This window comes from Electrona antarctica (assembly GCF_951216825.1).
Source record: "Electrona antarctica genome assembly, chromosome: 18".
NCBI lineage: Eukaryota > Metazoa > Chordata > Actinopteri > Myctophiformes > Myctophidae > Electrona > Electrona antarctica.
The window spans coordinates 38989703-39015395 of NC_136799.1; the positions used below are offsets into that span (position 1 = coordinate 38989703).

Consider the following 25693-nt stretch of genomic DNA (forward strand, 5'->3'; position numbering starts at 1 on the left):
GGTTTAACTGGGTTCCCCCTCTGTTCCCCTGTAGTTCTGAAGGAGAGCGTTTCTGAGCCGGCCCAGCGCATCAGAACTCTGTGGAAGCAGGAGCACGGAGAGATGGACCCAGAGCCACTCTCCACCCCGGACATGGTCTTCCTGCCTGCCTCAGTAAGAACCCCCACTTTCTCACTCACTTGTTTATGGGTTCACATAACATATGGGTAATATGCAGCGGTGCACATTACTGGTGCGCCAGTGCACATGCGTCGTCAAAACGTTTGCTGCGCGGTAGATCAAGGGCATGCGAGACGCGTTTGCGCACCAACAGCTCACAGGAATTCAGAGAATCCATTCTGGTGTGTACAGCCAGGCACTCAAAAGAGATGTTAACGTCCTGTAAGTAGAGTGTTGACTAATCATTACAAGTGGCTCTTATTTTGAAGAGGAAGTCAGAGCACAGGAAGTCTGTTTCAGTTGTAAACAAGCTACCATTATGTGTCCGTAGGACCCCCCTCCCCCCCGCGCTGTGCGCACCAAGCGAAATCTCCAGGTGCTACTCAAAATAATAATGTGCACCCCTGGTAATATGCCTGTCCACCCCTCCATGGCATCACCTCCAAAGCCCTCAATGAGCTCCAATATGACAACTCAGCTGCCCGCCTGCTCTCCAGTACCCGCTCCAGAGACCATATCACGCTAGTCCTCCACGACCTCCACTGGCTGCCTGTCAAACAAAGAATCCACAAAATTCTCCTCACCACCCATACGGCACTCCACAACCTGGCTCCCCCCTCCCTCTCTGACCTCCTCAAGCCACATGTCCTGTCCCATTCCCTCAGGTCCAGTGATGGCGGCCTCCTGGAGCTCCCCAAGACCAGGCTCTGAACCTGGGGCGACAGAGCCTTTTCTTTGGCTGCCCTGTCCCTCTCGAATGCACTCCCCAAACATATCCTTCCCTACCTTCAAAATCCCCCTGAATTGCCTTTTCGAGTTGACTTTGTTTCAACTCTTTTTGAGTGGTGTAAACCACTCCTACAACTGGCTTTGTTAGTCTGTCTGTCTGTCTGTATGTCTGTGCAGAAAAAATGAGCATGGTTGCTACGGTCACCCAGTTCATCCGGGTGTGATTTCATTACGTCAGACATTACGTCAGACCACAGCTGATCAGTCTATATAAGACCTTACACCACTCAGTTCACACGGGTGTGATTTTTAATTTGTATCTTACTTGTTTATCTTAGTTTATTTTTCCTAATAAAGTTGTTGTTCTTTCGCCCTCTCCTTCTGGCCTCCACACACATGTAAAGCAACTTTGAGTAGAAAAGAAACAGCGCCTTATAAATTCTAGGTACCGGTATTATTTTATTATATCATTCGTTATAGTCGGGTGTTGGGCAGAAACCGTGCATGTCCAATATTAGACAGTTGTTTTTTCTCTTCACTGTCCTGTCCAACAAGCTAAAACTAAGACATCAAGTCTAATTTTTCATTATTCTGAATCCATTGCAAGCATTAGTTTTGCATGAAAAACACTCCTTGGGCTAAATTTGTTTTTAGCAAGTAGTTTTGGCAAGTAGACTATAATGAGAGTGCTCCACAAGAACAATGTTGGTAGTGCTAAGAATGCCTCACCGCTGACCCCTATTGGTTGCTAGGCAGGGTTGGATTTGCTGGGGGTAATGTGTGTTCAACCGAAATGTGACTTCCCGGTTAAATTAAGGTTTTAAGGAACCAATACGTTTTCTGATATTTAGTCTCACCCGGTGGGCAAATTCGCAAATTCACATATGGATGTAACGGAATCCCAGAGAATCATGTTTGGTTTCCGTTGCAGGACGGTCCAGATGGGATGACACCATTTACCATGACATGTGCCAGAGTCAGAGCGTTCAGCGGCAGGAAAACTCAACATCACAGCCCCACCCCCACCCCTGCAGGCAAGGTAAGCGTCCCCATTGGCTGTTGTTCTGGGTTATCTGATCTACATATAACGCCAGCGTCCCATTTCTGAGGCAAGCTTTTGCAGAAAATGTCAGATCTCCTCGAAACTCTAACCCTAGACTATGATCTGTGTGTGTGTGTGTGTGTGTGTGTGTGTGTGTGTGTGTGTGTGTGTGTGTGTGTGTGTGTGTGTGTGTGTGTGTGTGTGTGTGTGTGTGTGTGTGTGTGTGTGTGTGTGTGTGTGTGTGTGTGTGTGTGTGTGTGTGTGTGTGTGTGTGTGTGTGTGTGTGTGTGTGTGTGTGTGTCCAGAAGGCTGGTGTAAAGAAGAGTAAAGGAGACACGGGGTCACCGGTGAAGACTAAAAAAGATGAAGGCTCACCGGTGAAGACTAAAAAAGATGAAGGCTCACCGGTGAAGACTAAAAAAGATGAAGGCTCACCGGTGAAGACTAAAAACGAAGGATCATCGGCCGTGAAGAGTAGAGAAGTGAAGGCATCAGCCGTGAAAAGTAAACGGGACAAAGCACCGGTAGTGAAGAGTAAAGAAGCCAAAGCACCAGCAGTGAAGATTAAAGAAGGCAAAGGATCGGCAGTGAAGACTAAAGAAGGATCGGCAGACAAGAGCATCGCTAAGAGGAAAAGCTTACGACAAGGTAAGTGTAATGTTGACCCTATTGACTCTCTTACCACATCTTTACAACAGTTTCGGAATTTAACAGACACCGTTATGTCTTGCTTAGTTAAAAAAACAGAACAAGCACCCCCGCCTGCTGCTGCTCCTCCACCACCTCCCACACCTCCTCCAACTCCAGTTCTCCCCGCGTCCAAACGGCTGGAGGTGGTGACAGACTGCCGCTGGGAGAGCACCGCCCTCCGTAACCACGTCCTGATGAAGGTGGTGCAGGCCATGTGTCAGGACCGCCTCGACCAGGCCTTCTGGATAGGCTCGCACCTCATCACACCCATCTGTAAGGTCCTCAAGGGCAAGGCCCCGGACACCTGCCTCCACTTCAAGGTCAACATCTCGGAACCCATTCTGACCCGCGCCAAGCCCCGGAACGCGGCGGCCACAGTCGCAGAACCGCTCCCGTTCCCTTTCTTGGCTCCGCCCGCGGCCACCAACACAGCTCCTCCCCCGGACGCCGACACAGACACACCCCCGGACACCAACACAGACCCACCTCCGGTCACCAACACACCGCAGCCAGTGACCAAGAAGGTACTAAATTCTGAATTCTGAATTCAGTCATTTGGATTCCATAGAAGCCATGTCTTCTATGGTCGAAGCATGTTGCTTAGTGAAAACGGCCTATCTACAATTGGCAGTTTTTTTGTTATTATTATTTGTAGTGGTCAAACTAACAAATTATGTTGTTCAGAAACATTTTTCCATAAAATCTCAATCGTCTCGGATATTTCATACAGTGGTTGCATACAGTCACAGACCGAGGCTGTGACTTCTTCGCCTGGTTGGCAGTATGTAGAGCAGCAGGAAGACTTACTCAAACATCATTCATAATGTTAACAGAATTTAGGAAATAGCGCTGCCACTGCTACCTTTCATACTGTTTCACAAATCACACATTATGACTTAGTCATAATCATTCATCATAATCATAATCATAGTCCTAGTCATTAGTCATACAAACATTGTTGACATAACTGTTGTTTTCAAGTTTTGTCGAACTAAGTTCTGAAACTGGTTTGTTTTGTTGCAAAGTTACTCTTCAAATTAGGTAGACATAATAAGCCTCGGCTTCAGCCTACAACTTTCCGCTGCCATTTGTGTATTTGTAAACTAAGCTGTAGTACATCTATTCATGTTCTGCAGTTAAAGGACCGAAATAAACTATTCATTCTTTAATTTATTTGTTTTATTTTGCTTTAATCCATGCAAGGCCTTGCGGCGCAAGGCTGAAGGAGCCAAGGACACACGAAGCAAGGATGTGGAGAAGGAGACAAGAGAGGCGGAGGGGAGGGTGGAGGATTGGCAGAGGGAGGTGGAAGACGAGGATTCTGGGACGGTCAGCGCAGAGGAGTCAATGGAGTCAATTCAGTCAGAGGAGCAGGCGGGTGGAGAGAAGGAGGAACGCCCAGAGGACAGGTACATACTGTCACAAATTCATACGTTGGTTTTTATGTTGATAGATCCTTTGTTTGTCCTTCCGGAAATTCGTTTCCAGCCGTTTTCGGCACACATAAATCACAATACATAAACAATGCACAACACATAGACGGATCACACAATACATTGGCAGTGCTACACATTTACACAACACCTCTTATTACGCAGAATACAAAAACAGAATAGGCTACCGGTCATATAGTTCGAGAGAGGTTGATTGCTGATTTTCTTTTAATACATTCAAAGTATGAATTTATTGACGAGTTTTTGGCCATGGTAAATTTGAGAATTTCTTTGTATATTTCAGTAATAGTCTCATAAGTTAACTTATTCATCATATCTGGCCCTCTGCGATTTTTGTTTACGAAGCCTAAAAAGGCAAACAAAAGAAAAAAATGAATTATTATTATTATTATTATTATTATTATTATTATTATTATTATATTCATTGTACAATAATGAATGGTGAACTAAACTGTGCTGATGGTGACAGCTCTGTGGAGCGGAGGAGGCTGATGAAGATGGGTCTGCCCTTCATCACTGGAGTCAGTGCTGCTGGAATCCTCTCAGCCAATAAGAGACTGCCAGGTGGCACAGACCGATTGGTCCAGGTAAGCACTAAAGTTGGAAGCATAATGTTGCTGTCGGGCAGAAAACCTCTTATCTCCATATTGTCTTCTTTTTTTTCTTCTTTCGTCAAATTAACGCCTTACTTGATCAAAAGCATCAAAGGTAGCAGATCTGCAAGCTCGAAATGTGGCGTGAAGCCATGCCTTATTTTTTGTCCTTTTTAATCCTGAAAAAAGTACAAGTTTTGGTGGTTATGAGGTTTCCACCTGACGGACGATAAGCATTTTTATACACATATCTAGAATGCAAGTCAAAGGTAAAACCTTAATTGTGGTGTATCTGTTTAATAACATAAAACTTTATTTCCATCAAATTGAGTATTGCATGGATGCCTGTTTGTTGGGGTCCTTCCTTGGCACTCAAAAAAAGTACCACTGATTTAGAAGCCATGTTTAGAATGGGCCTCGAGGTCTTAATGGGTTAATTAAGTTCTGGGTTGCAGCTTCAAACAAACTATTTTCTTGTAACATGTAAACATCACGTCACTGTGTGTGTGTGTGTGTGTGTGTGTGTGTGTGTCCAGGTGAACGGCAAGGCGTACCCGCTGGCGAAGGTCCAGCTAGGAGGTATGGGTGCGCTCCACCCGGCCAACCGTCTGGCGGCCTACCTGACGGGCAGGGTGGGGACCGGCAAGAGCTCCAAACCCCCCCAGCAGCAGCCTGCGCCGCCGGCCCCCTGCGGTTCGGTGGGAAAACCGCCGGAGCCTGCAGCCACCTACACCACCTACACCACCTACACTAGCCAGGCTCCTCCCATTACCGCCACCCCCTCCACCACCACCATCACTCTCAAAATGACAGAGGCCACCACAGGTGAGGATTGTTGGGTGTTTTGGGTATTCAAAGCATTGTGTGATTCTGGAATTTTGAGTGTAAATCTGAAATCAGTACTTCTCAAACTCTTTTGTGCCCAAGGACCCGCAAATTGATATTGTGGGCCGTACTGGACCCTCATTTGAAAATGTTTTTGCCAGGGAAAAAACAAATCTTAAATGTCTTCAACATTTTTCAAATACTTTCGAGATTTTTCAAAAACATTTAAAAGAAATAGCAGATGTACAAGGCCGTGCCGTGTCACAAAGTGACGCGCTGTGAGCTTATATATCTGGCACTTTTGAATAGCCAACGCTAAAATCAACGACACATGCTTTCCCGGTTTTAACGGGTTAACAACACTGCTGCTCTATATCACAAAACAACGTTTGGGACTGAAACGTTGTGTCGATGTCCGTTGTGTCGATGTCCCTCTGCCTTCAGCAGGCCCCAACACCACCCCTGTGCAGATCAGCCAATCAGGTCCAACGACCTCCGTCCTCGGTCCTACTGCTCCACCACCGCCCCTGCCTCCACCGAGGGTAAAGGTTGTGCGGCTCAGCCAGCCAGAGGAGCCTGAAATGCCGACGGATAGGACTATACTTCATCACTCATACGGTCGCAAGGCAAACCCAGCCGGCGGCTCTGTCTCAGGTATATTCTTTAACCACGTAAACCCTTGGCATACGTTTTATTTTGGGGGGAAAGCTTTCGCAGGAAAGTACCTGATCGACAAGCTCACAATGCAACAAAGTTGTGACTTGTGAGCTCGTCGATCTGCTATTCTCAGCGAAAGCTTTCCCCCACAATATCAGAACACGGAACTCTAGTATAGAGCCCTGATGGACTCTGATCAGCCATATTGGGTATAAGTGGTTAAGATAAGCTTACATAAGATATGGTACAATTAGACAAACATGTATTTTTTTTCACGTGGGTCTATCTGAGCTATTGTTTATCCCACATTAACCCTGGTGTCCCTATTTTGGGCAATGTTATAATCGAAAATTCTCAAGTAAGGGCATAAGGACTGTATTGTAATTGTTGGGCGGAAACCAATGGATCCAATATTGTTATTGTTAAAACTCACAGACAACCACTTTCAACCTGGGAGTCTCCATTTTGGTACAATATGTAAAGTATCAACAGTTAAATGTATGAGTGTATAATTAATAAGTGAGTCTCACAACAAAAATTGGCAGCAAATTCACGCCAGCATTCAAACTGATTTCTATCGCTTGTGTTGTTCCGCTAAATGGGCATGTGCAAAGCATCTGAAACACCCCCATATAGCTGACACAGACTTCCGTTGGTCGTTCGCCTCCTAGTCCACGCCCTGTGCATCTTTGCTGTGCCCCCTCTTGCTGGCTTTGTCCCCCTGCTGCAGTTGGGGGGCCCCTCCTCTCCGTAGACATTAGGCAATGGCATTGAGCTTGTCTGCTTTTCTCAGAACATGGAAGCAGCATAGATACCACACACTGAATTTGGCGTGGCGTGTGCATCCGTCATGGTTCAGGAGTGTCGTTCATGCCGGTAGTTCACGTCGAGCAGGCGCACAAGATTCATGGTTCATGCTTCGTTTTTACTAAGACACTGGAGCGTACATCATGACTGAAATGACTGCGTGGCCCAATCCCAATTTCCATACTCTTGAATTTGGCGTGAAACATCTGCAAGTTAGCGCATCGACATCTGCAAGAGCTTAGGACTGTCTCGGTGTCAAATAGGCATGAGGCAAAATAGCAATTTTTGTGCATTTTGAATAGCCAACACAAAAATCTAAAATGACACGGATGCTTTCCCGGTTCCCATACCCCAGACCATGTGTACGTTCACTACGTTGAACCAAACGATTAAACGAAGCATGAACAGACCTGTGCCTGCTGCCTGGTGATGCTGCACTGCAACTGGACGGCTTGGATTTCATTTGGCCAGTGTGATTTTCTCTTGACTTGGATGATCATTTAGAGCTTCACTTGATACTTGGTTGTATCAAGGTCATTTATCACAGTTGCTACAGCACAATGATTTTTGGGGAAATCATTTTATTGTACTTTTTGTATCTTCCGATGTTATTGTTGCTGTGGACTCGGAGTGTTGGTTCAGTAACGGGGGTCTCCCCGCCTCAAGTTCTTTACTAAACAGAACGTTAATGTTTAGGTTGGTATATCGATATTATCCAGTCTGGAGGCAGAGGATCACTTATCAGATTCAACTTTGCCATGTTCCAGTTCCAATTTTGTCTGGATAAAATTGGTATTCCTAACTGAAAATGCATTTTCTGTTTACTAAAGAGCCGTTACTGACCAAACACACTATAGCAATGATTACTATCAGAATATAGGGGTATTTGATGCTTACTTTAACAACAATATATCACTTAAAGCCCCTTTTAATCTATTGTCAGAAAGCCAAATCTATTAACTGCTTCAACTGAAATTGTGATGCATGATTATTATACAACAATTCAGCCTGTGTCCAACTCTCCAATCATATCACATCTATACAGTTGGGTGCCACCGATATTGTCCTTTTCTTTTTGCTGAGGTTTGCGTGATCTGCGCAAAAGGACAGTTAACCCATTTTGGGCGGGAACCCCTTTTGGTGTTTTAAACATTATGTTATAATTTAGCTATTGAAAAATAGCAGATCTACAAGCTCATAGCGCGCCACCGAGTGGCGCGCTACGAGCTTGTAGGTCTGCTATTTTTGAAAAATCGTGAAAATATTTATTTCAGAAAACTGGAGGATTTAGAAGGATTTTTTAAAATTTTGAGGTCAGGCCTAAATGGGTCAAATGATAAGGGACAATATCGGTGGCACCCAACTGTATGTACGACTTCATCTTATCTCCAAACCCTTTCCTTTGTAATATCTGTGTGCTGTCACCCAACACTGGCCTGCAACGTCACACTGTTGTGTTTTATGCTGTGTTGTTGGGTTCATTTCGTGGTGTTGGACTGGTGTTTGTGTCTGTCTGTGTTGTGATTGTGTGGTGATTATTGTGCCTGGGGGAATCATTTTATTGTACCTTTTGTATCTTCCGATGTTATTGTTGCTGTATGTTGGTTCAGTAACGGGGGTGTCTGTCTGTCTGTCTGTTGTAACTGGTGCCTTGTGTGATATTTACATCCACTAGATGTCCCTATTGTTTTCATTGTGGTTTTCAGTGGTTAGTTACACTGATCAATCTGATCGAAAGACTGATATTAATAGAGCTGGCTAATATGACTTATACAGTATGAGTCGTAATGATATTTTGTATTCAATATCTTTCCATATTGTCAAGTTTGAGGTTTTTCATCTTACTGACATTTGAAGTTATGTAGCTCTAGCTCTTTCAAGTAATATGTCTCAATATTTCAATCATACAGTACATCATATTTGATAATTCCACATGTTAAGCTTAAGATATCGTCTCTGTCGGGTGGAAACAAAATGGTAAAATCTCAGAATTCAAATTCAAAGGTAGCAGCTCAAATGTTTCGAGCTTGCAGATCTGCTACTTTTAATGCTTCTGTGTGACGCTTATGAGTTTTTTTGCCCGACAGCAACAACGAATATAAATTCAGCTTTACTCGTCCCTAGGCTAACCAATGGTTGCCCGGAGTACCTCAGGGCTCCTATACTAGTGTATTTGCTGTTTTTGCTCTACATTCAATATCGTGGCTAATCGACGAGCTCGCTGCGGCGCGTTGTGACTGTGAGCTTGTCGACCTTCTCTTTTCAGCAAAAGGGTTTTCCCCAGGCCAGAATACAAATGCTGGGCTTCAAATGGCACGACTCAGCCCTGGCTCCGTTGCCAAAACACTGCTTCTTAAAAGTTCTGACAAATTCACCGTCCCCGTGTCTTTCTGCAGTAGAGCCCCGGCTCCAACAGTCCTCCCTGGCGGCCACCTTCAGCGCCGCGGCGGCGGCAGTAAACGCCGCCACCAACAACCCGGTGGGCCAGGTGTTGCTGATTCCCTCGCCGTCGGCGGGGGCGTGCGTCCTGCAGAACCAGAGCGGCAGGACCACCATGACGGTGCCCATGCCGCCGCCCAGCCAGAAGCTGGTGGTGCACAAGGTGAGCGGAGGAGCGGCGAGCCAGGGAACGCTGCTGTGCCAGAAGCCCGACGGCAGACTGGTCCAGCTGATTCCACTCAGCCAGCTCAGAGCCCTCAACCCCAACCTGGTGGTCACCAAAGGTGAGTGGGAACAGCACGTGGTGCGATGTCTGCACACATGCACGCACGCACGCATGCACGCACACACACACACACACACACACACCCACACACATAGGGCTGTCACGATTACAAAATGTAGTTGCCGATTAATTGTCACACACATAATTGCAATTAAAGATTGAATAGTGTTTTTTGCATTGAACATTGGAACGTTACAACTGATATTTCTGTTTGCCTTTTAGGCTTCGTATTCACAAATTGCACAGGGCAGAATAGATATGACAAATAACTGAAATATACAAAGAAATCACTGACACATTAAATGTTTAATATTTTTTTCTTTCCAAAATGTTATCAAAATAGCGGAAAAATAGCGGAAATAAAGCTTAGCGGAAAAAAGCTTGTAGATCTGCTATTTCTGCTCTTTTTTAAACATGTATGGACATTTTTCAACACGGAAACCATTGACGATTATGCAAAGATAATTGTGATTATCTCAAATAATTGCGATTAGGCGATTATGTAATAATTGTGACAGGCCTACGCGGAGCCTCCATAGAGTCCACACACACGCACACATGCACGCATGCACACGCACGCACGCGTGCGTGCATGCACACGCACGCACGCGCATACTTTCCTGATTGGCCTGAGTTCAGTACAGTAGGATTCTAGTTACCGGTATGTTATTTAGATGAGAGTTAGTTCTTATCTTAAGCTAGACATTAGTTACAGTATGCTGTGTATGGTATGGGTTCAAGGTTGTGCTTTATTGTTAGAGAGTAAAACATATTTTTGTTCAGTTTCCTTCAGACAATGCAGCAGTGTTGTTTTTGGCAGCACATTTTTATTTTAGTTTTAGTCACATTTTAGTCACCCGGAATGTTTTAGCGTTAGTCTAGTTTTAGTCGACTAAATATCATGAGATTTTAGTCGACTAAATCTACAGTTGATTTAGTCAAGAAATTGTCAGTATATTTAGTTTTAGTCATCATAGCTTAGTTTTCATTTAGTTCCCATGATTTAGTTTTCGTCAGTGAAAAAAGGTAGTCGACGAACATTTTTCGTCTTAGTTTTAGTCGACAAAATCAACACTGCTGACAAATTCCCTAATTGTAATGTGTTGTTGTTGTTCTACCAGGACCCACCAACGGGCCTACGGCCTCTCTCTCTATAGGATCTAATGTGTTGTTGTTGTTCTACCAGGACCCACCAACGGGCCTACGGCCTCTCTCTCTATAGGATCTAATGTGTTGTTGTTGTTCTACCAGGACCCACCAACGGGCCTACGGCCTCTCTCTCTATAGGATCTAATGTGTTGTTGTTGTTCTACCAGGACCCACCAACGGGCCTACGGCCTCTCTCTCTATAGGATCTAATGTGTTGTTGTTGTTCTACCAGGACCCACCAACGGGCCTACGGCCTCTCTCTCTATAGGATCTAATGTGTTGTTGTTGTTCTACCAGGACCCACCAACGGGCCTACGGCCTCTCTCTCTATAGGACAGATGAAAGCCAACACGGCCGGCGGCCCTCAGCCCATGCAGGTCCACTTTGGCAACCAATCCCAATCTCTGGTCCTCTCCACCAACACGGTCTCTCCTACAACCACCACCGCCACCATCTCTGGGCGCCAGATCTACGCCCTCTCCAACCCGATCGCTCCGACGGCAACCACAGCCTCTATCTCTGGACTCCAGTCTTTCACCATCTCCAAAACCATCTCTCCAAGCAGGACCACTGCCACGTCCCTCTCTGGCCTGCAGTCCTTCACCATCTCCAACACCATCTCTCCGACCACGACCACCGCCACCTCTCTCTCTGGGCTGCAGTCCTTCTCCATCCCCGGCGTGTCCTCCGGCTTCCTCGGCCAGAAGGGAACGTGCACCCTAAAGATCCTGCCCACTTCCAAAGACAAGGAGCCTTTGCTCATCAAATGTGCAGCGGTCCAGCCCCAGACCGAGGTGGTGGCGTCGACGAGCTCCTTCACCCTCCTGCAGCCACCCCCGCCACCCCCACCGCCGGTGTCTGCCGTGGTGCCCGCCGCGCTGGTCGCCCCAACTGTGGCCTTGCCCACACCCGTCCCGATAACATGTCCCATCCAGGCCCCAAAACAAGTCAGGGTCTCTAGTACTATCACCACCCCGGCTCCGGCTCCTCTGGCCGGGCCTGACGTCGTCCAAGCGGGCCAGCTTGTGCCGGCCCAAGGTCGGGTGGATCTGGACATTGTCTGCGTTGGCGAAGGCGATGAGGATGACGACGACGACATCGAGGAGGTTCCTCTAGAGAGGGCGGCCCCAGTAGAAGTGGAGATTTTGGATTCGGACTCTGATTTGGAAGTGGAATTTGTGCACATGAAGCCCAGTAACGTAATGGAGACTGTGGATCTGATGGAGTCAAGTGAAGATGAGACGGACATCTCAGCGTGTGACTCGTCGCACAGTGGTGGTGATGACGACGACGACAACAAGAGCAATCTGGTAAGAGCTTCATCATCATTGTTGTTATTTATTGTTGTTACAAAATGATTTGGTGTCTTAAAAAGTATCAAATGAATTTAGGCAACATCCTCAGGCTTTAAAGGGGAATACTACTCATTGTCAACATTGAACTATGTCATTAATATACCTTATAGATGTTGTGTGGAAATATTAAAAAAGACCCCCCACCCCCTCCCTCTATTTAGCCTAGAACCGGCGTGAAGAGATTCCTTCATAACGTTCGAGAGATTAAAAGGAGACAAGACATGGGAAAAAGGTTCCATGCTTTGAGGAAAGAACTGGGCTACATCGAATCCAAAACGCCCAAACGCACCATCCTCCACGAGGTCAGCCTGTCTCTCCTTTACCGCCGCCTAGCTGTAGTCTTAACTCAGCTGTACTAACTTGGAGCATCTTCCCTATAGACGAATCCGCGGAGCGCTGCCCTGTAGGCAATCATAGCTGCGGTGTCGCTGTATTCAAGCGCAAGCCACTTGACACCGCAGCTATGGTTGCCGTTGTGCGGATTCGTCATACTGACTGGCCGGGGTGCTCCAGGGCTCTATCCTTGGCCCCTTACTTTTCCCCTCTACACCTAATCTGTTCGAAAATAGCCTATCGTGGACGCCGATAGCCAAGTGGTTAAGGCGTGTACCACATAGGCTGACAGTGAGTCCCGGGTTCGACTCCCGAGCCCGACGGACCTGTGCTACACGTCACTCCTTGATTCTTTCTCCATGTTTCCTGTCTTTCTTCACTGTGGAAAAATCTACAAGATAACATTGTGAGCTTGTAGAATGTAGACTATGACATACAGTACAAATCTATTATGTATAAGTCCAAATTGGCAAAAAAAAAAAAAGAACTTAACTGCTGTCTGTTGTTGGCTGATCTTAACTGTTGTTAACAGTGATGTATGATTGATGAGTGATGTCACTCTGTATGAAAGCATGTACTATACACATAAAGCACCTTGCACAGCTGTCTTTTACCGTTTTTTGTTTTTTTTTGTAAAAAAAAAAGTATGACTAATGTGTGTAAAACAATGTTTGTAGGCGGCAGAGATGGTCCAGAATCTGAGCAGCGAGCACAAGAAGTTGATGGAGGAGAAGAGACGGTTGATGAAGAGGAGAAATGACTTGGTAAACTCCATGTCCAGCATGAATGGTAAACAAATATATAACCTCAATCCAAATAAACCAATATGACAATAATTCTAATTTAATCATAATAAGAATGGAACATTTTCTTTTAATTTCTTAGAGCCATACCCACGGCACCACAGGTTATAATAATGACCCATTGAAAGCCAAACCCGCGGCGCCACGGGTAATAATAATGACCCATTCGAGAGACCCGCGGCGCCATGGGTAATAAACTTTATATCAAAATCGACCGGCTGGAGCTAAACCTCTAATGCTGCCCAGGTTGCTAGGCAACGCCTTCGTCTCTCCCGAGCTCCAGCACAAGGCGGAATGCGTGCGCATTCCATAGAAATCCACTGCCTGCAGTGTTTTCAACGAAAAACACTCCAATGTCCTTGTTTTTGTCTAATCCGTCCGGCGTTCCGATGTGAATAGTGATTTTTGATCGCACCGTGGCTGACATATTACCGAAAGATAAACAACATCGCCAGCTTCTAAGACTACAATGTGCTTTGGGTTTTGTCTCTGCGAGGCCTGTGACACACACGGAAGCGGGCCTCCAACAGCTGATATGACTGGGCTGAAGTACCTAGACAGACTAGATGGCGGCGTTCATAGTGTTGTGGCTTCATTTGCCAGGATGCTTTGTGTCAATATCGTGCTTCTCTCTTAAACATCGTTCTAAATCTCTCTAAAAATCAGTTCAGTCAACTTGAGATGTCTACTTTCCCTGTTTGTTGTATACAATATCTCATACTATAACAATCTCTTTACATCTTGTCTCATGTCCTGCTAACGTGTCCCATATAGGGGCCATTGCCATGCTAGCTTGTGGTGGACATTATTGTCAAAATTCAATTTTTGCCACGGACATACAAAATGAGAAAAAATAATATTACCAGAAACACATGAAGAGCTAGTCCTGAATGACCATAACAGGTCTGTAACTCTGACAAAGATGTTCAAATGGAACCATTTGTATACTCAGAGTCTCACATTTGAGAACCACTACAGTAGTTGGACTCCTAATATGCCATAGTGTTGTGGTAAATAAGTGTCATATTCTGAAGAAAACCTGTCGACTTGACATAGCCTATAGTAATTGGCTCTTATGATCAAAATAAGAACATTTATAATGTTGTGTAAAACAGAAAATCTAAAATTTCCCACGGACACAAGGCCAAGTCTTTGCCACGGACACCTTTGTCCATGTACAGACATTGATGATCCCTGGTCCCATATCATCGCTATCTTATCTTATCCTATCACATCAAATCTCATCCTACTACTCTCATCTCGTCCTATCTTGTCCCCGCTCATGGATTATTCCCATTCTGTCCTGCGTCCAGGCGAGAGTACAGAGGAGGTGTACAGACGGGTCCAGAACCCAGAGCGCCCCCTGGTGGACCTGCTGGAGGAGAACAACCCAGAGCCCTCCGTGGTGGACCTGGAGAACACAGACAGCTCCTCTGACGAGGTGACGGACAACTCCTCAGATGAAGACGAGGCTGTTCTGATGAAGAAGAGGAAGAAGTAGGCCTGTCACAATTATTACATCATCGCCTAATCCAGTGGTTCCCAAACCTTTTAATGTCAAGGACCCCCAAATTGACACTAATTAGTTTGACATGCATTAGGCCAGGGGTCTGCGACCTTTTTTTAAATTAAGTGCCATGTTTTTATTTTCTAGATTGTCAGTGTGCCATATCAACATGAATTAATTTTAATGACACCACGTGGAAAAATTCCAACACATTTTGATTGACAAATATAACGTTTTTCCTTCTTTTTAAATATTTTCTTTCACGTTGTTATAATGATCATTAGACTCAGAGCAATAACAGTTCAGTTTTAATGAATGTAGAATGCAGGATGTAATTTACACACAAATGTGAGGGACTTCATTTATTTGACTGCATTTCCCAGACCCCACTTTGGGAACCACTGGCCTAATCGCAATTGTTTGAGATAAGCACAACTATTTTTGCATACCGGTAATCGTCAAAATTAAAAAAAGCAGAAATGGCACACTACAAGCTTACACAATTTAAATGCTTGTTCAGTTATTTCTGCTTTTCTTTGTGCCGTTTTTGATTACGAACCCTTAAAGGCAATCTTCAGTCATATATCAAATATGAAATAAAATTTCAGTCATATCAAAGTTCCAATGTTCAATGCCAAAAACACAATGAAATCATTAATTGCAATTATGTGTGTGACAATTAATCGGCAACTTAAGTTTGTAATCGTGACAGCACTAAGAAGAAGAAGAATAAACGCATCGATATCAACTCCTCGGATGATGACGAGGCTGTTCTGCAGAAGAGGAGACGTTTGGTCATCAACATCACGAGTGTAAGAACACAGAACTTGACTAGGGAAATAATAGTGAAATGAAACTTTTATCGTGAGCTTGTAGACCAGCTCAGTGGTTAGAGTGTCCGAACTGAGAATGGGAGGTCGGGGGTTCGATCCCAGGCCGGGTCATACCAAAGACTCCCTGCTTGGCACTCAGCATCAAGGGTTGGATTGGGGGTCCCTGCGACATACTAGCGTCATATTCAGGGGGTGTACTTGTACATCAAGCTGCCTCACGCTACAGAAACAGGAGGGCAAGGCTTACTACTGCTACTACTTGTAGATCGGTTATTTTAAGCATGCAGTCAAGTCGACTAAATCAACTGTAGATTTATTGTTTTACTAAAATCTTATAGTCAACTAAAACTAGACCATTTCAAGTGACTAAAATATGGCTAAATCTAAATTGTATTCAAACGACTGACTAAAACTAAATCAAAATCTGCTGTTTAATGAATCTTAATCCGCCCTTGACTGCGGGTGTTGTTCACTAACCGTTGAAGAATCATCCGATGTTGTACGTCATTCCATTTCACCCACGGGTGCCCTAAAAGAGACACGACTGTCCTGGTGTCGGAAGATAATCCATGATCGATCTGTGAAAAAAAGCTAGGAAAAAAAGCTGAAATGAACACCGCCTCCCTGTGTCCCTGTTTGTGTGGCAGGAGGAGGAGGAGGAGGAGGAGGAGGAGGATAATGTTGATGAGTCGCAGGAGGATGATGATGAGGAGGAGGTGATTGACATAGAGAGCGTGGACGACAGTCTGATGAGTCTGGCCAAAAAGAGACTACACACCATGAAGAAGTAAGTGCGCTTGTTGTCGTTGTCCCAAACTTCTCAGGTCGAGACCCAAAAGAGAAATTAGACGTTTTCCCGGGACCCGGTCGGCTATTTTCACTACTTCTTAATCTTTATACTTTTTTTTTTTTAACTCAAGTCATGGCCCATATAAATTGGTCCGTGACCCACAAATGGGTCCCGATCCACAAATAATGTTCTATTGCATAAAGTTGAATGTGTGCCCTCTGACCTTTAACACAGACAAAAAGTTGGCCCTGCAATCTTTTCTCTGCGTAAGACCATGTATGTATTTATTGATCGTATTTATGTCTGTACTGTCTTTTGGTTTTTCAGATCCCATTGGACGAGCAAAATGAAGCTCAGGCGTCAGGAGCTCAACACTCAGTACAACGCCCTCAGAGTGACCCTGAACATGGACGCTCAGTCTCTCACTAAAGCTTCCGTCCTGCATGAGGTAAGAACCTGCCCCGACCTCAGGAGAACATGCTGGACCTCCATGAGAACCTGCCGGTCAGGGATCTCGTGAGAACCTGTTGAATATCATGTATGATAGGTAATGCCTAGGCATGTAACGAATCTAACGATATATTGTATATCGATATATATCGATATTAATCCCGACGATATGAATCGATTCGAATCGATTCATTGAAATAAAAATAAGAGAGAAATGATCAGTAGTAGAGCACTGTAGAGGGGAGCTGTGTGTGTCTGTGACTGATAAATTATATAACATTTAAAAAACGGTAATCTTTCTTTAAAATATATATTTTTTTAATATCGTTAAAAATCGTATCGTGTCGTGAGTTGAGGGAATTGTTACATGCCTAGTAATGCCTGATTTACACCTGGTTGCGCATTGACAATAACTGACCACTTGCTGACCGGAGTAGTTTCTACAAGCTTGCAAGCTGTTTTTCGGTGTCTAATGATGCTAAAAACGTGTATACACGTCCTCTCAATCAAAACCGTGGGGTGCCTCGGAAGTGTGTACACGTCTTTAGGACCTTTTTAACAGTTTGACGCCATACCCCGCGGAACCCGCCTTTTAATCAAATATCCAACGCTGCCGACATTGTTTTATTACCTTTGGAGCATACGCTGAAGTATTTGCAGCTTTCAACCACGAAAATCCGGTAAAGAATGGTCGTTTGTCTTGTTATGATCAGATGCACCAGCGGCCATGACAATGCGAAACGAAACCAAAGTGCAGAGCAAGTTGTAGTCCAAACAAACCCCCCGTCCACTTGCATTGGGCTCAATTTCCCAGAAGCCCTAGCAGCCCAGATGATGACTTGATTTCCGGTTTCGTCATCATAACGCGACGGCCTCGTCATCAGGTCACGGATAAAATAATTTATTTTTAATTATTTTAAAACGGAGAATTAAACGCATAAATAGCGGGAATGTCGTATTATGCAGCGGCGCAACACTGGATCAAACAATTAGCGGCAGTAGAACTGTTAAGTGGCTAACGCTGCTGTGTTGTCCTGTGTCAGGCTCGCAGGGAGATCAAAGACCTCACAGAGCAGGAGGACCGACTGGAAAAACTGCACACCTGTCTCACCTATCAGAGAGCGGAATACATCAGACAGATCGCTCACAAGTCTGGTAATGAGCCCGTTAAATGATGAATTAGCCTTTCAATCGCTTCTGAAAACATATATGTTCAGAAAAACATTCATATGCTTATATCATTTATATAACCTCCCATTTATTTTCTTATACAGCCTAATTTCATGCTACATTTCTGTAATTAATTATTCATTTTCTATTTGCATCCTTTTAAATTGTGATATTCTCTCCTTTTAATTGTTCACTTTGTGACTTCTGTTTAGAAAGGTACTGAAAAAAAGTAATTCATTAACTTCAATTCAATGACTAACTCTGCGTGTGTGCATGTGTCCAGGTAAGAGTGAGGAGAGCATTCTAGGGAAGTTGGATAAAATCACATCTAAAATCAGGAGTCTGGAGCAGGAGAACGGATCTGAGACCAGAACCACCGAACAAACACTGCAGCAGACCGCACCTGACCGCAGATCCCAGAGCAGTACCCCTAAAAAGACAGCAGAGGGTGCTGTCGTTAAGCCCACATCAGGCTCTATGGTGCCCCAGGGTGAGTCCAGACCTCCAGGCAGCCTCACATCATACTGTTCTGTAGCCAACACTCATAATGGTAATATTCTGTCTTGGAGCAGCTAATCTCCGTCACTGTTGGCCCGGTCGCTTTTTCAGATCGGCCTGTTATAGCGCCGCCATGAGGCAGATTTTCTTTTTTTTTATCATGTTATATGATGACTTTATGAAGCACTTTATAAACTCTCCTTGGTTAAGTTTTTGTATTATTATTATTATTATAAACTGAAAAATACACTGAAAGTTTAATTCAAACTGACTGTTTAGGGGCACTGTGAGTGCAACACATGGGTGTAGCATATCACAAATTGGACTATAAATAAATAAAATGTTATTGCATTCATTACAAAGCAGGATATGATTCATAACACTGTTGAACCGTGTAAAATTAGTTTTGAGAGAGAATCATGGTAGCCGCACAAAAAAAAGCATTATTTTAACAACAGACGAGACAGATTAAAAACACCTAGCCGACGTTTGGGCACGCTGCCTTCCTTGGGGTATAAGAGTAGGTGCGGCTACTTTGATCTCCTCTCAGTTCTGCACCTGCAGCCGGCACCTCAATCAAAAGGTTTGGTGTGTGTTGTACTCCTCTGATCTCTGCAAAATGTGTTATTTTTTTACATTTATATTACTGTTGTTTTCACAGCCACTCCAGTGTCGCAGCAGTCCCCACAACGTCCTCCCCCTCCCCTTCCCCGACCCTCTCCATCCCAGGATGCAGCGGGGCTGGGGGACAGACCAAGGACGGTGCCCAACATCCTGTCTCGCCGTAAGCAGCAGCTACTGCCGCTCGCAGACACTGCGGAAGGTGAGGGTTCAATTCCTACGTCCTGTTTCATGTTCTATTTGACGGTATGAAATGCTTTCGGCCATGGCGTTTCATCTTGTATTGTGGGGCGGCTGTGGCTCAGGAGGGTAGAGCAGGTCGTCCAATGATCCGTGGGTCGGCGGTTCGAATTCCGGCTCCTCCTGTCCACATGTCGAAGTGGGGGTGCATACTTAGTTTAGATAAGTCATTGGTTAGACATAAGGTTGGTGCGTTAAGACGACCGGATTAAGGTTGGTGAGGGTACGTTAAGGGTTGGGATTGAGTGCCACAATTTTTGTATTTGTCCAGTTTTTCATGTGTCTGAGGTGACAGTATACTTCATTAGACACCCTGGAGTCGTTTTTATGTGCAATGGTGTATTAACTTTGTATTTAGGGTTTCTTCCTGGATGTTGAACCCTTGACAGTCAAACGGGCCAATGAAATAAACAGTAATATAGTGACACCACACTATCAGCCCCTCCCCTAACCCCTCCCCCTTTATCATACAACTACAGCTGTGGGTGCGGCTTCAGTTCAGGTGGATCACCACCCACCAGGCAAACCAGGCATACTTAATGAACTGTTGGGCGTGCCCACATAAAAACAACATTTTAACAAATACTGTACACTTTTTTGAAAAAATGATACCTCCTTATATAACAATAAGAGCTGATGACCATGTTTTAGGGTGGAAAAAAATCACGGCACTCCATCTTTAAGGTTAGGTTTAGGTGTGCTGCCCCGTGGGAGGTTGGGGTTAGGGAAAGTGTCCTTGGGCAAGACACTGAACCCCACCTTGCCTCCAGTGGTTGCCACTATTGGTGCGTGAATGTGGGAAGTGAGGACGCTGGCGTTGATTGTTCGCCGCTTCATCCCAATGTATGAATGAATGGATGAATTGTAAAGCGCTATAAAAATGCAATCCATCATTATTTGACTGTAAGACATATTGGCTTCATCTTTTTACTGTGTTCCTTCCATTCAGAGAGCAGTCCTCCCGTCAGCACGACTACTGTGTTGTCCCTGGTGTTGCCACAGCAACAGATCATCACCGTGAACCCTTTCCCTACAACCGCAAATACACCAGGTACTACACCTGAACTATACCTAGGCTATGACTAGACTACACATATAACTTAAATACACCAGGTACAACACCTGAACTATACCTAGGATATGACTAGACTACACCTATAACTTAAATACACCAGGTACAACACCTGAACTATACCTAGGCTATGACTAGATTACACCTATAACTTAAATACACCAGGTACAACACCTGAACTATACCTAGGCTATGACTAGACTACACCTATAACTTAAATACACCAGGTACTACACCTGAACTATACCTAGGCTATGACTAGACTACACCTATAACTTAAATACACCAGGTATTACACCTGAACTATACCTAGGCTATGACTAGACTACACCTATAACTTAAATACACCAGGTATTACACCTGAACTATACCTAGGATATGACTAGACTACACCTATAACTTAAATACACCAGGTATTACACCTGAACTATACCTAGGATATGACTAGACTACACCTATAACTTAAATACACCAGGTACTACACCTGAACTATACCTAGGCTATGACTAGACTACACCTATAACTTAAATACACCAGGTATTACACCTGAAATATACCTAGGCTATGACTAGACTACACCTATAACTTAAATACACCAGGTACTACACCTGAACTATACCTAGGCTATGACTAGAATACACCTATAACTTAAATACACCAGGTACTACACCTGAACTATACCTAGGCTATGACTAGACTACACCTATAACTTAAATACACCAGGTACTACACCTGAACTATATCTATAACTCAACTACACTATGTACTATAGCTTAACTACGCCACATACTATTATCTTATCCTGTGCTGATAACGCACCTCCAGGTGTGTTCCATCGATTCTAGTTCTGTACTTGTGCAAAATATACCCATAGAAGAAGAAAATAAACTTTTTAAACACACATGGTCTCATGCACGAACACCTGCATTTTTAAAACGGCTAGGAATTTCTTATCCCATTGATTTAAATGTGTTCCTGTAGGTGTGGCCTCGGTCACCTTCAACATCCCCGGTTTGACCAATCAGCTGGTCCATAGCAGTGGTCCTGCCCTCTCTCTGTCCCACCCACTTCTTGGTAAGATGTTCAAGCAGCACCACCTGCTGACTGTTGCTAACATCTCAGGTACACGACTAACTAACTATCTAACTAACTAAAGGGTCATTCACACCAAGCACAATAACCACAACTATAACTAGAAATGCACTCTGTCGAGCTGCCAACTTGCGCCTTGCACACAAGTAGGCCATACATGGCACAATACTATAGTGGCTGATGGAGGGAAATGAGGGCTAAAACATTTATATACATATTTTAAAAATAGGCTAAATGTCACCTAGTTTCCCTTAACTATTTAACATCTGGGGTAGATGTAACTCTTGTCATAAGTAGCTAACAACTCAGGTAGATGTACATATAACTATAAGCAGCCACTGTGCTTCTTACTGCCTCTGCTGCTAACCTCAGAAGTTATTAACCGCATAACATCATTCTTCCAGATGTATTCAACTCTAGCTGACGGTTGTTCTTTGCATTCACAGCTCAGTGTGTCCCCACCATGTTGAACCTGGTCCAACCACAGAGCAGCACTTTACAGCTGGTCGCAAGTGGCACCATGCCTCTCCCCCGACTACCATCCTCAACCCAGAACCCAGAGGGAGCTCAGACCCAGGTCACTGCCCAGGTCGCCACCACCCCTACCTCCACACAGAACACAGTCCAAGCCCCGGCCCAGGTCCACCCAGAACCTGCTCCAGACTCTGTCCCGGGTTCATCGTCACCTACGTTCTCACATTCTGGCCTCCTCAGCCAGGACACGGAGACCCCATCCTCCCCAGGGCGGAGCCCCGCACAGGAGACTGGGATGGGCGGAGCAGGGTTTTCACAGGCGGCGGTGGAGGAGCAGGTGTCTGAGGTCAGCAACACCTCACGGGGGAAGGAGAGGTACAATAAGGAGGCTGATGGCGGTGAAGAGAACCTTCAGTCTCTCCTCAGCGAGATTGAGTTTCTCAACCAGACGTCCTCTGACTCTCCTCTCAGCCCCCCTCCTCCAGGAGAGCTCCCCCTCAGCCCCCTGTTGCTGGAGTTGGACGCGTCCCCGAGTGGGAGCACCTGCTCCCCGGAGAGGTCTCCGCCGTCAGCATCCCACTCTCCTCCTCCTCCTCCTCCCACCGACACGTCCAACGAACAGGCTCAACTACAGAGCCCACAATGCACTTCTTCCAAAGGTAGTGGCGACACGCTGACTCCGCCCCCTCTGCTGCAGAAGAAACCGGGTCATCATGGAGGAGGCGTGGCCAAAAGCGTGGAAGCTCCCAGCGAGGGTGGGCCGAGAGGGGCGCAGCCTGGTGCGGCGGCCAAGTGGAGACCCATGCCTCGGCTGGTTCCACAGGGGCTCCGGAACAACCCTCCTCCCACGTAGCACTAAAAGCTCTTTAACTCTTACAAGAACCAATGGAACTAAGGGAAACCGTGCCGTGCGTGGAAATGTATTCTCACAGGTTCTGGGATTTGGTTCCATACGCCACTGCTCGGTTTCAGAGAAGATTCTCAGAACCTAGTACTATCCAGAAGGTAGTACTACTCTAACCCTGTGTTCTGGGAATCCCAAACCTTAAAATAGGAATCCCCAAAAAGTCTGATCTTGTAGATCGACTTTTTCTTTTTCTTTTTTTAACTAGTTTGTTTTTTAAGACGTGAAAACAAAAAAAAACTATTATATTACTTCACAGGTTCCTGGAAAGTTCCAAGTTATGGAAGGTTCTGGGTTAACCCTTCGTAGTCACCCTGCATTCTAGTACACTCTGTCCTCCAGAGAGAACAACAAAGACAAGAGGCCGACAACAAGAAAAGGCCAACGCCCGCTCTCTCCTTTTGAAACACACAAGCAAACGGTTCAAAACAGTGTTGTCTTCACATTCATATAGCCGTGGACTGAAAGAACTTGGGATACATTTTCATTTGGCTAATTAAGCCAGTATAATTCATTTTTTCCCAGCAAGTTGCCACCGCAAGATGGAATGTGCAAGTCTTTAATGAATAAATGTTGGTACACACTAGCGACCTTTTTTGTTTGTTTGTTTTCGGTGAATGAGTCTCAGAATCACCAACAATTAGCAGCTGCAAACATCAGTTCCTGGATGGGAAGTAATTTGCTTGTCTTGTTTGGTCCTGGTGGTGACATTTTCTGCTAGATTGCCAGCTGTGGCTCTGTTGTATTGTACTTCATACGTAGAGGCAATGCTCACACAAGAACACCTTGTTCCCATGGAACCAGCATGATTCCAATTGATTGTTTGGCTTTTTCTGTAGATGATCTGTCTGTCCGTCTGAAACCATCAGAGATTTGCTGGCTTTTGTTAGAATGCGATAATGTACTGTATGTAGTGTAGGCCTATGTCTGGCCTGTTTTTATAAGCAGTTCTGCCCTAAAACTGCCTAGTGCTTAATTTATGCTCTGTTGTACAACTGTGTTGCACACCGAAAATAGCACATCTTCAAGTTCACAGTATGACGGTTCTGTTACTGTTAGTGAGCTTAAGTTATAGATGGGCTATTCTCGGTCCGCGACACCATCGTATAATATCGGTATAAATTAGGCATAACTTGTAGCCAAAGAGTGAGTGAGTGTGTGTGTGTGTGTGTGTGTGTGTGTGTGTGTGTGTGTGTGTGTGTGTGTGTGTGTGTGTGTGTGTGTGTGTGTGTGTGTGTGTGTGTGTGTGTGTGTGTGTGTGTGTGTGTGTGTGTGTGTGTGTGTGTGTGTGTGTGTCAGAGGACGGTATGCTGCTCTATAAATCATTATTTTGTTCTCTTCTTTTTCTTTCTTTGAAATAGGACAAGATGACCACAACTACCTTAAACTTTGTACAGTTATGTTCCATATTGTTATATATTGTTCTATAGTTTCAGTGTGCTATGGGTTTTGTCTCGGAACCATACTCAACTGTAACTACTAATTAAAGTGCTGTAAACCAACTGGAATGACTTAAGTTGTAACAAAAATAAGTACTATAGTGATTCTTGGTATGGAGGTCGGTGTTAGGATATTGAGAGTCATTGAATCTCACTCAACTCACTGAATTAATTCCTAACAATTCAAACTTTTCTTTGAAGAATATGAGCTTGCCGGTTTCTGTTCTGCTTGAAAGGCTCGTGTAATTTACATTTTTACAAAGTTGAAGAAAAACAACGTAAACATTTTTTAGATATATCTATACGTATAATATTTGGACATCCCGCTCCAACAGTAAGAAAAGTTGAATTTACAACGGCAGTAACAGATGAAATGTAAGGATGTTGTGATCAGAATCTCTTATGGCACTAATTCTCATCTGTTTCCGGCAACTAATAGCGGACAAAATGGACCCTTTATGGCTCTGTAACTCTTGAGATTGTACTGTATGGGTCCAAGAGTTAAATTAGCACTGCAAGGTTTTACAGTGTCAATTGGGGTCCCAGAGACTAACCCATTTGTACACGTTTCTAGGAGTTACAGACCTGTTAAAGGGTCCAATTGGGCCACTGGTTAACCCCCGGAACCCAACATTGAGAACCAGTGCTCTAAAGCTGATGTCTGATTGGTTGAACCAACAGGCGAGCATTCCGCTGGACTGGAGAACGTTGTTCATTGGCCTGTTGGACGGCAGGTGCAAACCGCTCAGGTCCGTTCAATCATGAAAATACAAATGTCACTACCGAGATGAATCCCATTGTTTGGCAGGGCACTGCGGACTGAATCAAAGATTGTATAACCTTATAAGTTGGGTTAAAAGCTTGTATCTTTGTTTTATGTATATGTATATACACTGTAAATATTGTTTCTACTTCCTGTCTGGGTGACAGAGCATGGGTGATACTCCTTCCTTTTATGGGTGAACAACTTTCCTTTGTTAATTTACTGTTTGTTGTTTTAGTTTTTTTTAGAGATTCATTGTATTTTTGTAAAAAAGAAAATGTCAGGTTCGGATATAATATGTAAGTTCTCCTCGCAATAAAACAAAGAAACTGAAACGTACTGATATAAATGTGTTCGGTTCTCTATTGGAAATTTGGTGTAGAAAAAAAAAGCAGCAACGTGTGCGATATTAAGTGGCTAACCACTTGAACCCCAGTCCCCAGCATGCCTATGCTGAGGGGAACACTGGCCAAAAATAGCAGACCTACATGCTCACAACGTTGCTTGTAGATCGGCAAT

The 25693-nt window shown here is 44.6% G+C and overlaps 1 protein-coding gene across 1 annotated transcript in view; it reads left to right on the forward strand.

Moving 5' to 3' along the window:
* The window catches only part of mgaa (MAX dimerization protein MGA a), a 43884-nt gene extending 19543 nt beyond the window's left edge, over positions 1–24341 (forward strand). Inside the window, exons 11-32 of the mRNA XM_079529031.1 lie at positions 35–153; positions 1820–1927; positions 2236–2578; positions 2666–3144; positions 3824–4029; positions 4544–4661; positions 5204–5501; positions 5937–6146; positions 9353–9679; positions 11128–12140; positions 12347–12487; positions 13196–13307; positions 14635–14818; positions 15541–15640; positions 16309–16448; positions 16779–16899; positions 17945–18056; positions 18355–18561; positions 19231–19392; positions 20380–20481; positions 21484–21624; positions 22041–24341. Coding sequence (XP_079385157.1) covers positions 35–153; positions 1820–1927; positions 2236–2578; positions 2666–3144; positions 3824–4029; positions 4544–4661; positions 5204–5501; positions 5937–6146; positions 9353–9679; positions 11128–12140; positions 12347–12487; positions 13196–13307; positions 14635–14818; positions 15541–15640; positions 16309–16448; positions 16779–16899; positions 17945–18056; positions 18355–18561; positions 19231–19392; positions 20380–20481; positions 21484–21624; positions 22041–22921 — 5624 coding nt within the window. The 3' untranslated portion in view covers positions 22922–24341. The remainder of the gene's footprint in view (positions 1–34; positions 154–1819; positions 1928–2235; positions 2579–2665; positions 3145–3823; positions 4030–4543; positions 4662–5203; positions 5502–5936; positions 6147–9352; positions 9680–11127; positions 12141–12346; positions 12488–13195; positions 13308–14634; positions 14819–15540; positions 15641–16308; positions 16449–16778; positions 16900–17944; positions 18057–18354; positions 18562–19230; positions 19393–20379; positions 20482–21483; positions 21625–22040) is intronic.
* The last annotated feature ends 1352 nt before the right edge of the window (positions 24342–25693 follow it).